The 13642-nt window shown below is 43.6% G+C and overlaps 2 protein-coding genes across 6 annotated transcripts in view; one reads left to right on the plus strand and one right to left on the minus strand.

Moving 5' to 3' along the window:
* LOC134226575 (5-hydroxytryptamine receptor 1-like) overlaps positions 1-13642 on the plus strand; it is a 326641-nt gene that overhangs the window by 295236 nt on the left and 17763 nt on the right. The window lies entirely within an intron of this gene.
* Positions 1076-12841, minus strand: LOC134206229 (chorion peroxidase-like). The gene is given in 4 exon segments (XM_062681916.1): positions 1076-2945; positions 2948-3072; positions 12678-12741; positions 12808-12841. Coding segments are annotated over 4 exon segments (2010 nt in total). The 3' UTR covers positions 1076-1158.

Here is a 13642-nt window from a genome sequence, read left to right on the forward strand (position 1 = left end):
AAAAAAAAAAAAAGTAAAGGTCACCGAGATTCACTTCTGTTCTTCAGCCGACGTAACGTAAAGTGATCCGATGTAGCATAAAGAAAAGTTCAAGAACCTAAAATCTAAGGACTACCTTTTTGTCGTTTACCAATACCAAACAGCGTTCGCCCATTTATACACGTTTATTTACTTCAACTAAGTTTATGAGACATCTGTCTTAAATCCTAGAACTAAACTTGCTCCAAAGCTTTTATTTTATGGCAATATTTCATAGGTTGTTATGTAAACGGTTCATATAATTAATAAAATATTTTGACAGTATCTACTTGTTTTACAGTTTATAATGTAACTATATCTATAATTATGGATAAAAAAATGGAATAACCAAAGAACGTTACAACTTTTCTTTACAAGTTTTTAGCAACAAGGCCTCGCCTCTGTCTTTAGCTTTCTTTGCGACCTCCGCTTTGCTCTACTGACCAGCTGTCAGGGATTTTCGGTCCCTTGTGCCGATGGCACAGGTCGGCTGGTACCCGCTTGCGGCCTGGCAGCTTGCGTCTGGTTGGTGCCTTTCGCCTTTTCGGGCCTTTACGGGTCGAGGCCCTTCGGGCTCCTCTGCACCGCGATCTGCTCCGTCTAGACGACGTTTGGCCTTTTTGGTAGCACGTCGTTTGGCTTTGCTCTGAGCGCCTTCGCTGCCTGAGCTGCTTCGGGTTAGGCGCAGTCTTTTCTTCATTGGCCGTAAGGGCGAAATCAATCGCCACTTGGGCCATAGTCACTCCCCCAAGGAAGAAGAAGGCATCGGTTTGGACACCTTTATCGGGCTTCTCTCTTCTCACCACTGTCAGGGCGAAATAAAACGCATCTTGTTCTTGTCTTGCGACTCGAACAGCCTGGGGGAGCATCCGAAGGTTCTATTTCAGTTCCTTATTGATATTCTGCCTTGCGCTCGCGAACTCGATGATATCGTCGAGTTGCTCGGCGACCACCCGCATCCCAAGTAGTGGCCCGCGAAGCGTGCTGATAGGGCTACCTCATCACTGCAGATTTTTGGACATAGCAACAAACATATTTTAAAAAAAAAAAATATAAATTAAATTAAAAACAATTCAACAACAAATAATTCTCTGACAATGTTATAGCATTCCGAACATTCAAACATTTTTTTAAATAAATTTAAAACCCTTCCTCACGCCATGCTTCTAGCTGTATGCTCTGATAATTAAAGCACGGCACGGGAACGTTTTCCCTACTGGACTGCAGAAGAGCTTGCGGCACTTGGTAAAAGTCTTCCTTGTAGTCCACATTGGCACAGATAAGGCCAGCAAGCGTTGTCCGCCTCAGCCCATTCAGCTGCGGCAGCGTGAACGCACCCGGATTAATCTCGGGACCGTTGGTGAAATAGTACCGATCGCCGAACTTGAACCGAGAGTATCCATCGGCCAACAGGGCAGCGAATGTTGGTCCTCCAACGGCACCATTCTCCGGCGGTTCCAGCACTCCACCAGGCCAAAGATCGACATCGTCGGGGGATTCATACACCTGCGCCAACAGTGCTCCGACTTCTCCCAGCTGGTTGAAATCGGTTACACGACCTTGACCGGTCAGTTCGCGGTAGTCGTTGTATGAACGCATGGCAACGTCACGACCTTTTTGACAGTTGATCGAAGCCAGATCGAACCCGAATGGGTTGCGTTCTTGGAACAGGAACCTCGTCAATCCGGATGTGAAGAATTGATCCATCGACTCCGATGGTTGCTGCCCGAAGGAGAACATCATGATGTCGAAGCTGTTCTGCTCAAGGGTCTTCGTTGGATCGTTGAAAATGTCCTTGATGGATACGTCCTCTGGGGGTTCTTCGCGTGTTAGGAATCTAAAGAAACCTTCTACGAGCGAATGCCCGTACCGGTGAGCAGCTGCGGCGACTTCAGTCAACACCATCGTTGGATGGTCTGGGTTAAAAACATTGCTGTAACTGTCAATTGGATCGACCAGGCGCAGCTGTTGTGCTTTTTGATGGCCAAGCACAATCGGCAAAAACTCGTTGAAAACTATGTTCTGGTATTCGGCTATCAAAATTCTTCGGGCTTCCTGGTACAGCTTTTCATCGTCCCAGTGAGGATTAAGCTGACTCAAGCCTACTGCCAACCGATTGTGTTCCCTAAGGAACAGTGTATGTGTCACGGTCAATCCCAGCAACTGGTTCGCTCGGATGTCACCACCTTCATAGCAAACACGAGCCCAAGGGACACAGCTTCGCAGATTTCTTACGAATGGGAGCAGCTCTATTCCATTCGGGGACGTGTCGCGCAGGCGACCCTGCTGGAATAATCAAAGTGCCGCGCCCTGATCATCAGTCGAACCGTACACATTTGATGCATCCAGGTAGTGAGTAACGGAGTCTGCTTGCTTAGCGAAGCCTAGCTGGCACTCAGATCCTTGAGCCAGTTGTATCCGTACCAGATTCAAGCAGCGAACTCCAAACTGGGAATAAAACGGATCGTTCGGACTAACGTCGATTGGTAAGCAGACAAAGTGTCGGTGTGGTCCTAAAAGTGGCCCAGAAAGATCCGGTGCGCAGCATTCAATAGCGTCTCTGTTTTGAAGAGTAAAACCGCGACTCAGTGCAAAGTCATGCGAAATCAACTGACCCATTTGCATGAACAAAATATTTAGTCGAGGGTCTGGCCCAAAAGCATCCGGGAAGAGTGTTGCGGAGACGGTCCGAGCGCTCGGTAGTAGGTTTCCAGTTACCGAATGAACCCTTGGAGCCCAAACGCCATCTTCGTACGCCAGCGGTAGAACCCTGTCGAATGGATATCCCACCATGCCCCAGCTGGTGCGTTCCGGCAACGGATTATTGCACGATCCGTCGATGGTTCGGTATCGGGCATTCGGGTTACAAGGAACCGGCGGCAGACATCGTTTCCGTATTGCTCTGGGAACCCTCGCAAATCGGTCGCCTTGTCCTCCAGGGTCATATTGGTCAACTCGGCGAATTTTCGGCTGGCGAAAACATGCCCATAAACATTGATTTGCTCTTCCGGATTCGGGATGTACTTGCCATGATGCACAGCTCCTGGGTGCAACCTGCTGAGGAGACTCCGGTGCTGCTAGTTGCAGCCTTCGTCACTCCGCTCTCCTACTCCCTGGGAGGAGACCTCGCCATGCCTCTTGGCAAAGGGGTTTGCCACCTCCATGCCTAAAAAGAATTATTTTTAGCTTCACTCATTGTAGTTGGGTCCCCTTTGTGGCTACCGTCGAATCCTAGCTTTTAATGATCCCATGGTTATCTTTGCATGCCTTATGGCATGCAGGGAGGCCATGCAAGGGTTGACACTTACGTGTTCACTGTTCAGGCAGGAAAGGGCATCTGAACCTACTCCCACCCAGCAGGCAAAGCTTGGCGGCAGGGATGGATAGCGTGCTACAAGGCCCGACACGGTTTTAGGGGACGAAAGACAGCCTAGCTATTAGCCCACTCGCCGTTTCGAGTCAGTGTCACCCGGTTCTACTAAGTGAGTAGAATGTCAGACTGTCAGCCCTCGCTTTCACAATATTACGATATCCAAGACAAGGTCCGTGACCACGTGACCAGAATGCCATAATCTCACTGGCTCTGATCCTGATGTTCCAATTGGCAATCCCTTGGATCCTGTGCGCTTTGAGCGGCCCTCGGTCGCTTTGATAGGGCCTGCTTGCAGAACCATGCAGCTTTTTGTAAGGTTTAACAGAGCCCGCTGCCCCAACACGTCCTAGACAGGCCACCTGACTCGCAGAGGCCGTGGGGAGTAGACCTCTTCATGTTTTCAAAAAGTATCAAAAATTCACACGGTCAGCCCCAAATTACAATTCTTATGCTAAAATAAGCCCCTGTCAAATTTTCAGCTAATTCGGGTAAAATTTCGAGGTGGCTCAAGTAAATCGACTTACCGTTAAATTCTTAAAAATCGGAAGCTGAGCAGTTGTCATAAATTTGCACGTTAGGATTTCTTCAAACAAGTTATTCGAACAAAACATAAATCAAATCATAAGATATTTGATGCTTACAACAAACGACTTCCAAATTTGGTTCATTTCAACATATGTCTGTATGATTTTATCATTGAGTGCATCGTAGTAACAAGTGAAATCAAAGCTTCTTTGTTCAAACAACTTGTTTGAAAAAATTCTAACGTGCAAATTTATGACACATGTTCAGCTTCTGATTTTTAAGAATTTAACAGTAAATCGGACATTGACAATTATATTACTCAAATGTCCAGGAAAAAAAGGGGAACAATAATATAATAATTTAGCAATCATTTGTCATAAATACAAGAATTTTGTGGAACAACGACTTTTAGGGGAAACAGTGTTTATATGCACCTAAAAGCCCGAAAATCACTTTAACATGGTCAAAACGTGAACGGAACGAATCGCAATGTTCACAAGACTTGTAGAGTACACCAGAAGCTTCCGTATAGAGGTTGTTGCGATAGTTTTCGGCGTTTATATCTCTTGTTAGATTTTTTTCAAAATTAAAAATAGCCTAAAAACCCAAATTAATCCACCTAGCGGTGATGATGCCTTTCTCGTGCGGTGAAAAAATAGTATTTTGGGCATTACTTCTAAGCCCATCGTCCAATCTGGCCAATTTTCAATAGGAAATAATGAGACAATATTCTGCGTCTAATGCAACCTGTTGCGAGGAAATCGGTTCAGGGTAAGTGCATTAAATGTGAGCTAGATTTTTTTACGCGCTTTTTTCTGAGAAAAAGTATTTTGGCCATAACTACCAAGCCCATTGTCCGATCCGTCCAATTTTCAATAGGAAACAATGGGGCAGTATACTGCGTCGAATGCATCCTGTTGTGAGGGAATCCGTTTAGGGTAAGTGCATTAAAAATGAGCTAGACTTTTTTACGCGCTTTTTTATGAGAAAAAGTATTTTGGCCATAACTACCAAGCCCATAGTCCGAATCGGCCAATTTTCAATAGGAAACAATGCGGCAGTATACTGCGTCGAATGCAACCTGTTGCGAGTAAATTGGTTGAGGGTAAGTCCAAAAAAATCGAGCTAAACTTTTTGCTCTTTTGGTGCGCACATACACACACACATACACACACACACACACACACACACACGCACACACACACAGACATCACCTCAATTCGTCGAGCTGAGTCGATTGGTATATAACACTATGGGTCTCCGAGCCTTCTATAAAAAGTTTGTTTTTGGAGTGAACATATAGCCTTTACGTATACTTAGTATACGAGAAAGGCAAAACATTAAATCGACTTGAGCCACCTCGAAATTTTATCCAAATTAGCTGAAAATTTGACAGGGGGGCTTATTTTAGCATAAGAATTGTGATTCTGGGCTGATCGGTTGAATTTTTGATACTTTTTGAAAACATGAAGTGGTCTAGTGGGGAGGAGTTGTAAAGCCCTTGGATATAGTCCCTGCTACCCCTGCTGGTTTTGGTTTGAGTTTAACAGTATGTGATTGTGCCGATGGAAATAGTCACTGCGACACCCATGGCCTCAATGACATTAAGCTGGAAGCTTGGCAGCAGACGACACTTGGTGTTGTAGCGAAAAGCCATAGCCACACCACCTCCCCTAGTCGGCCAGTACGATGCGAGTTTATTTTCTCAAGGAAATCAGCAGCTATTTTCATTGTTGAATATGCCAAGAGTGAAGACCTGGTCGAATACGGATTTGCAATCACGCAGCTAAGTGGCGAGATGCCAGAAGATCGGCATCAGTTGGGAGCGGTGGTCATTCGGGGGCTAGAGAATAGACCAGGTGGTGCTGTAGCTTGAACCGACGCGACTGCCGCTGCCAGTCGTTTGTGCACACTTAATTTTTTTACCGGGATCTCAGCAAAATGTTGAACTTTTACCGAGAATCGCACAGCCGTGCCCCAGCAAACATGTTTTTAGCCGAGATTTCTGTCAAAATTGCTGATAATCAGCAAATAATTTGCCGAACATCAGCTAACAAACGCTATTTTTGCCGGAATATCAGTTTTTTAATTTTCTGGCGCACGGCTGTGCGGATTTTGCCGAGCTGTAGAAATGAAAACTGAGTGTGTGCGGTTGTAACAGTGCAGTGGAAGGATTTGATTCGCTCGACGGGGAGCCGCGATGACCGAATGGTTCACCTCGTTGAGTCCAGGAACACAGTTCTTCTTCGGCAGGGTCCTGGTGGAAGCCTTCTTACGGATTTCCAAAAACTTCTCCCGCTTTAGATAGCCCGTGGTGGAGTTCCGATGTTTGTCGCTGCAGTTGGCGCACTTAGAATCGGCCACCTCCGTCTTATCGCACTTGTTGCAGCGTGGCTTTATGCGCCAGTTCCGGGTGCCGTGTCAATAGTTGAAGCAGTTTGTGCACTGCGTGACGTCGCGGTGCACTGGCCGATACCCCTCCCAGTCAGCGATCAGCTTCAGGTCCTTGAAGATAGGGAAGCCATGGTCTGGAGTGGTAGTGGAGTCGTATCGTGACATGCGACTTTGGGCACTGTCATAGCCATCTAGACTGGCTTGAGTCCGCTGCTTTCTGATTCCTGGATGAGCTCCTTTCCTTTCGTATTTGTGGACCTCGACTTGGTCCGTATTGGTCCATATTGTAGGCCTTCACTGTAGAGCCGAAATGTGCAGTTCAGGTCTTTGGCGATCAATTGTCGGAGCTTCGGCACAGTCTGATGAAAACCGGCGGGCACTTCTCCTACCGCACTGGTTGCACTTGTGGCAGCTGTGAATGCTTATTTATTTATTTATTTATTTTATTTCATCTTCGATTGGGTCGTACAGACTATTTCTTATAAACTATATACAACAAAACTACGAACATCGATAACATCTGCATTGAATACTTCACAATTACAAAATCAAAAACGCACAACGTAAAACAAATGAACATTACAAAATAATCAGACACAATCTAAAGGGTCCTATTATTGGGCCTCCAAACAGAATTAGCGTGATTTTTAAATTCCCTGCATCTTACACCAGTTGGCCAGCTCGAATTGAGTAATGCGTTTTGACGATACTGTGCATCCACAACAACTTTGAAGGAGACATAATCCAGCGTTGAAATATTCCTCCAGGGTGGTACCAAACGAGTCACAGTTCTTACTTTTTTCGCCAGCGGAATGACGGCATCGTCTTCGCCCAACTCCGTGCGAACGTTGCTCTTTGCTCTTGCTTGCATCCGAGTTGGTCGCCGTGTCTCCCATAATAGGATCGAATGGTCGAAACCTCAACCCAACTCGCAACAAAACGAACGGATAAGTGAAAAAAACGGTACCTCTAAATACATTCTGTTGAGCACGTATACTCTAGGTATCAGAACGTCGGCTCAGGAGGCACGTTCCCCTCAATTTGGGAGATTTGTGCCATCGCCTTCACTGGCCTTTCTCATCATTTACCTGACGGAAAAGGAAGTGAAAAGGGGAAAGGAAGAGGAAGTGAAGTTGGAAAGGAGAATGGAACCATTTATAGGAAAGCCAATTATGTAGACTCACACGCATTCAGCTAGGGACTAAAGAGAGGTGTCACAAAAACACAGAGGACGTAACAATGAACGAACGTCAAAGACGAAACACAGAGTGCACTGTGAAAAACGCATAATGCGAATCCATATAGGTGACAATCACAAAGTACATTGTAAAAATCGCATAATGCGAATCCATATAGGTGGCAAATTGTTGAAAACTAAGTAAAACACATATTCATAACCCCATTCTTATTGAACCTCACGTTGAGATTGAACAAGAGTAGCCGAACCCGAACGTCAAGAACGAAACACAGAGTACACTGTGAAAAACGCATAATGCGAATCCATATAGGTGACAATCACAAAGTACATTGTAAAAAAAAAAACACATATCCATAACCCCACTCTTATTTAACCTCACGTTGAGATTAAACAAGAGTAGCCGAAGCCGAACGTCAAGGACTTGACACAGAGTACACTGTGAAAAACGCATAATGCGAATCCATATAGGTAACATACACAAAGTACATTGTAAAAAACGCATAATGCGAATCGATATAGGTGACAATTTGTTGGAAACTAAGTAAAATACATATCCATAACCCCACTCTTATTTAACCTCACGTTGAGATTGAACAAGAGTAGCCGAAGCCGAACGTCAAGGACGAGACACAGAGTACACTGTGAAAAACGCATAATGCGAATCCATAAAGGTAACATACACAAAGTACATTGTAAAAAAACGCATAATGCGAATCCATATAGGTGACAATTTGTTGAAAAAACTAAGTAAAAAAAAAACATTTTCATAACCCCACCCTTATTCAACCTCAAGTTGAGATTAAACAAGAGTAGCTGAAGCCAAACATCAAAGACGAAACACAGATTACACTTTGAAAAACGCATAATACGAATCCATAAAGGTGACAAACACAAAGTACATTGTAAAAAAAACGCATAATTCAAATCCATATAGGTGAAAATTTGTTGAAAAACTAAGTAAAAAACATATTCATAATCCCACCCTTATTCAACCTCAAGTTGAGATTAAACAAGAGTAGCTGAAGCCGAACGTCAAAGACGAAACACAGAGTACACTGTGAAAAGCGCATAATGCGAATCCATATAGGTGACAAACACAAAGTACATTGTAAAAAAATGCATAATGCGAATCCATATAGGTGGAAGTATGTTGAAAAACTAAATAAAACACATATTCATAACCCCACACTCACGTTGAGATTGAGCAAGGGTAGCCAAAGCCGAACGTCAAAGACGAGACACAGAGTACACTGTGAAAAAACGCATAATGCGAATCCATATAGGTAACATACATAAAGCATATTGTAAAAAACGCATAATGCGAATCCATATAGGTGACAATTTGTTGAAAACTAAGTAAAACACATATTCATAACCCCACTTATATTTAACCTCACGTTGTGATTGAACAAGAGTAGCCGAAGCCAAACGTCAAGGACGAGACACAGAGTACACTGTGAAAAAACGCATAATGCGAATCCATATAGGTAACATACACAAAGCATATTGTAAAAAACGCATAATGCGAATCCATATAGGTGACAATTTGTTGAAAACTAATTAAAACACATATTCATAACCCTACTCTTATTTAACCTCACGATGAGGTTGAATAAGGGTAGCCGGTTATCTCGGAGAAGTAAAAAGTCAACTACGCCATATCTCCGGTTAGCGCAGCGAGGGCTAAAATACTGTGAAGGGGGCCCTGGTGCTTCACAGGCTCCGTTTGCGATTAGGTTCTTATTATACCCCCTAACCATTCATTCGTAGGCACGGTAAGCATAAAGCCGCATCACACCGAGAATTAGGGGTCACCTGTATGGTGGACTTTTACCACTGGAACAGGCGATCCGTAATGTTATTCTTAGCCAGATAACCAGCTGCCGACACCACACGGCTATCTAGGCTGTTCGTGGAGAGAAGTTGACATTGACTTTACGTCAACTCTCAATGTGGCCGAACAGCCGCTAAACGGCATGACGGCATCGTCTTCGCCCAACTCCGTGCGAACGTTGCTCTTTGCTCTTGCTTGCATCCGAGTTGGTCGCCGTGTCTCCCATAATAGGATCGAATGGTCGAAATCTCAACCCAACTCGCAACAAAACGAACGGATCAGTGAAAAAAAAACGGTACCTCTAAATACATTCTGTTTAGCACGTATACTCTAACACCTAGTAGTAGATAACGGACAAGACATTAACACAAAACCCAGTGGACCAGCTATTCGAAAAGTTTTCTCCTCCCTAGTGCGGGAATCGAACTCACACTCCACGGTATGCAAATGCGCCTAGACAACTGACGCTGCTTTCCGCGTGAACACGAAGCCCACAAATCAAAAGGTGGCCACTTTCCCGGGTGAGCCAGGTTTCCTGCATCACTCAGGTACCGCGAAGTTTGAGACCTCGCAAGAAGGCTTTCAGATCACATCGAAAAATGGCCACTTCTTCGGGGAAAACCTGGTTCCCGGAATGCCATGGAACCTGACCAACACCACTCAGGTAAATCTATACACTCTATTGAGCTCGTTTCGCGGAATTTTAACTTTAAGAACGAATTTTAACTTTTTGAACTTTAAGACGTCGCAAGATGGGTTTCAGATCACATAAAAAAGTGGCCACTTCTCCGGGGGAACCAGGTTTCCGGAATGCCACAAAACCTGTTCAAACCCATCAAGCAACCTTGAATTAGGCACTACTGAACATGTCTCGTGTTTCATGAAGGACACACCAAAAATGAGTTTTAAGACTTTTAGCAAAGTCATTTGATTTGAGAAAAAATGTACCCCACTCGACCCGGAATTATTCCGGAACCAGGTAAACAATGCCAATTCTCTTTCCAGGTTTGAAAATTAGCGACCTAACCAATTCGTTTGGTAGGTGAATCGTCTAAATCAGTTAAGAATCAAAGGAGTTATGATTTATTAAAGTCATTTTTTAGTGCCTAAAAAGTGTCAAGGGAGGATAAGGGTTAAGCATCTAAAATTCCATCTCTCTCCTACTATATTAATGTAGCCATTAACACCACTGCAGCAAATTATAGGAATACTGTGGTATGACCCAAATTACTATAGCAAAACATTTTGCCCGTCATAATTGAGGTATGCTTTCAATCCCAGTTAGGCTCGACATACTCAATAAAGTCTATTATCTTGCTGGGTCGTATGATCCAGGCTACCATAGGGCTGTAGAAGCATTTTTCCTAATACACGATATCTGATCCTCATAAAAGCAGCACAATCACAGAACAGATGCTTCGCAGTTTTATTTCCTAGCTGACAAAAACGACACTCTGAGACACTACTTAGGCAGTGACCAGTAAATTGAACAGTAAATAAAGTTAACCTGTTATCCTTATACTTTTCTTATCAAGTTTAAGTAACTTTTGAGATACCTCCTCACTCGGTTCTGTAAATATTTTTGCTTGCCGTGAGGTATCTGCGGCATTCCAGTTGAACTTCATCCAAGACTTCATCGAAGACATTTCCCACTGTTTCATTTCCATATTCAGAATACAGTCTGATAGTCCACATAAGGCTCCGGGCCTATGTAATCAGCTTCAGAGCCTTGTTTAGCTAGACTGCCTTCAATTACGCAATGTTCGGGAACCCTAACTGGCTTAACTTCGACCAAACCGCGTGTCTTTCGGTTTCACAAAACATGCAGTATTACATAAGAATTATGAAAATTGTGTTAAAAAACTTGATCCCCGTTCCGCAACATTTCACAGAAAATAAGCTTCCAAATAAAATGAAAGTTCTAAACAAAAATAGAGTGGGTATTGTTGTTAGCGATTCAAATCCGATTGGTTGATAGAAAATAGACAGGCGGACAAAGAAATATAAATGAATATAAATCTCATTTCACTTGATGAAGAGTTATTACGCCCAATGTAATAAAGAAAGCGTATGAAAAAAAATCCTTATCAAGATCCTTAAATTGGCTGACATCAGCCATTTACTTGTTCTTTCATTCTATTGTATGCAAAACATCCAATCACTTCCGTTCATTCCTTTCAACACCTTCCCACAATAGGAATTTATTTCCCGAACATCACTGGAATTCCCACGAGTTGCATCCTTCGGTATGCTGTTTCCGCCGCATGACTTCCTACGGATTCCCACGCGAACATTCATTGCTAGCTAGACGGGGTACGCAGTTGTGGTTGTGGAAAAAAGCAGCTTTAACAATGCAAACGTGACAGAATACAAAACTCGCTCTGAAAGGAAAAAAGATAAACTAATCCACGTTCTGAGTGAAATGGACTTCTTGAAAGTATCCACTTCTTCAATCTAAACTTTAATGTTTTGTTGCAAAGTTTGGATTAAACATGAGATAAGAAGGTGCTTTGATGTAATAATTTTGAGCTCTGAACACAGTTTGGCCGTGTTCAACCTTTCGACCATTCGATTCTAACGCATTTCAACTTGTATTGCACTGAATCTTCGTAGATGTGTATTCACATTTTTCTTTATTCCTCAACGAAGAAACAGTAAGAATTTTGTTTAATTCAACGCAACCTCAGACCATTTTTTACTTTCAATACACTGCTATGCATCGGGAAAATTCAGGAGAATTTTCCCTGAAAATACAAAATGATTTCCTTGGCATATTCAGCATAATTTCACTTCAGTTTTGTTTATCATAGGAGGTTTGCTCAAAAGAAATTTCCGGGAGATTGTCACAAAAACAAATAAAAGAACCAAGGAAAAATGAACTAAAAGTTCTCAGGAAAACCAAAATGCTCACGCTGCAAAATTACGACAAACGTCCACGAATTTCTGATTAACGTAAACCTCTATCAGTAACAGCATGAAGTTCCATGAATATCCATAATCGAATTATTCCAATCGGTTTTAAATTTGATCATACTCCTTGATTCGATTTCAAGAAAATGGCAATAGTACTACGTATTGCTGGCGAGTTATCGACTTTCGCGCAGCATTGGAGTGCAAGATGCTTTCGAGATGAGTTAGCCATTCATAGACTGTCGGTACATAATATCTGGATGCTTCATCCGACCTAAGGGAACGTCCACAAATTACGTAACGCTTAGAGGGGAGAGGGGGGGTTGAGTGAAGTGTGACGATTCATACAAAATTTTCAGAAGCTTCATACAAAAAGTGTGACATAGGGGGGAGGGGGGGTTGAAAAAGTCCAATCTTCGCGTTACGTAATTAATGGATCTTCCCTAAATCCTAAAGTTAACACCACGTTGCTGTAGTTCGTGAATGTTTCTGTAAGAGTTGGAGAAAAATCATTAAATCCTATATAAGCTCCAGGTGAAGCAGTTCAGTAATAACCTGCCATGAGGATCAGCATATCAGATTTGCTCATAATTGCTACACCCGTCGAACAACTAGAAAAAGAACAGAAAGCTTGTTCCGCCGCAAACCTCCCATCCCATACTGGTTAAAAGAAGTAACATTCATTAAAGTGGGCGGCAGAACGGGGAGGAATAATATCCGAGGAGTGCGGTTTCTGGCATTCACTCAACCTCCTTCCGTCATATCGTCCTGTTGAGCGAGCAATTTCAACTGGGCGCCATTCTAGCTTTCCCGAGGATAATCCGGTGGAACAATTTTCAAGTGCCACCCACACGCATTCGCCACCATACGGCTTTATGCATCGCACTTCAAGCAAGCAAGGGGCAAATGGGTTGACTTGTTATGGTTCTTCCGCCCTGGCGCTGCGCTGGCCGTCGTCGTCGGTTGGTTAGTGTTCTTCGGTTGAGGGAAAGTCAGCCGGCGTGTCGACAAGAATGTATTTCATTGTAGGGTGCTAGAACGATGATGGGGCAAAGAGCAATCGCTCTCCAGTTACAGTAGATTAATCTAAACACCCGCCGGGTGTTTTGAGCTTCTCGTGTAGCCCCGATTGTCACCGGCAGAGATTGAAACGGGTGCCGGCAGAAGACGAAGGAGCATTCCTTGGCTTGGCGTTGGCGGAGTAACACGACTAGGGTTGCAACAAGTTTGCTGTTTTGATTGAAAATGGGCCACATAAGAGCGATATACGCGATGGGGTAGCAGAATGGCATGCCTGGTAAAGTAGAAACTAGTTCACTGTAACGATTCGCATGTTTTATTCATGTCACGAGCATCGCCATGTGAAAAGATTGAAACTGACAACAACTTT

This window comes from Armigeres subalbatus, chromosome 1 (genome assembly GCF_024139115.2).
Source record: "Armigeres subalbatus isolate Guangzhou_Male chromosome 1, GZ_Asu_2, whole genome shotgun sequence".
Classification (NCBI taxonomy): Eukaryota; Metazoa; Arthropoda; class Insecta; order Diptera; family Culicidae; genus Armigeres; species Armigeres subalbatus.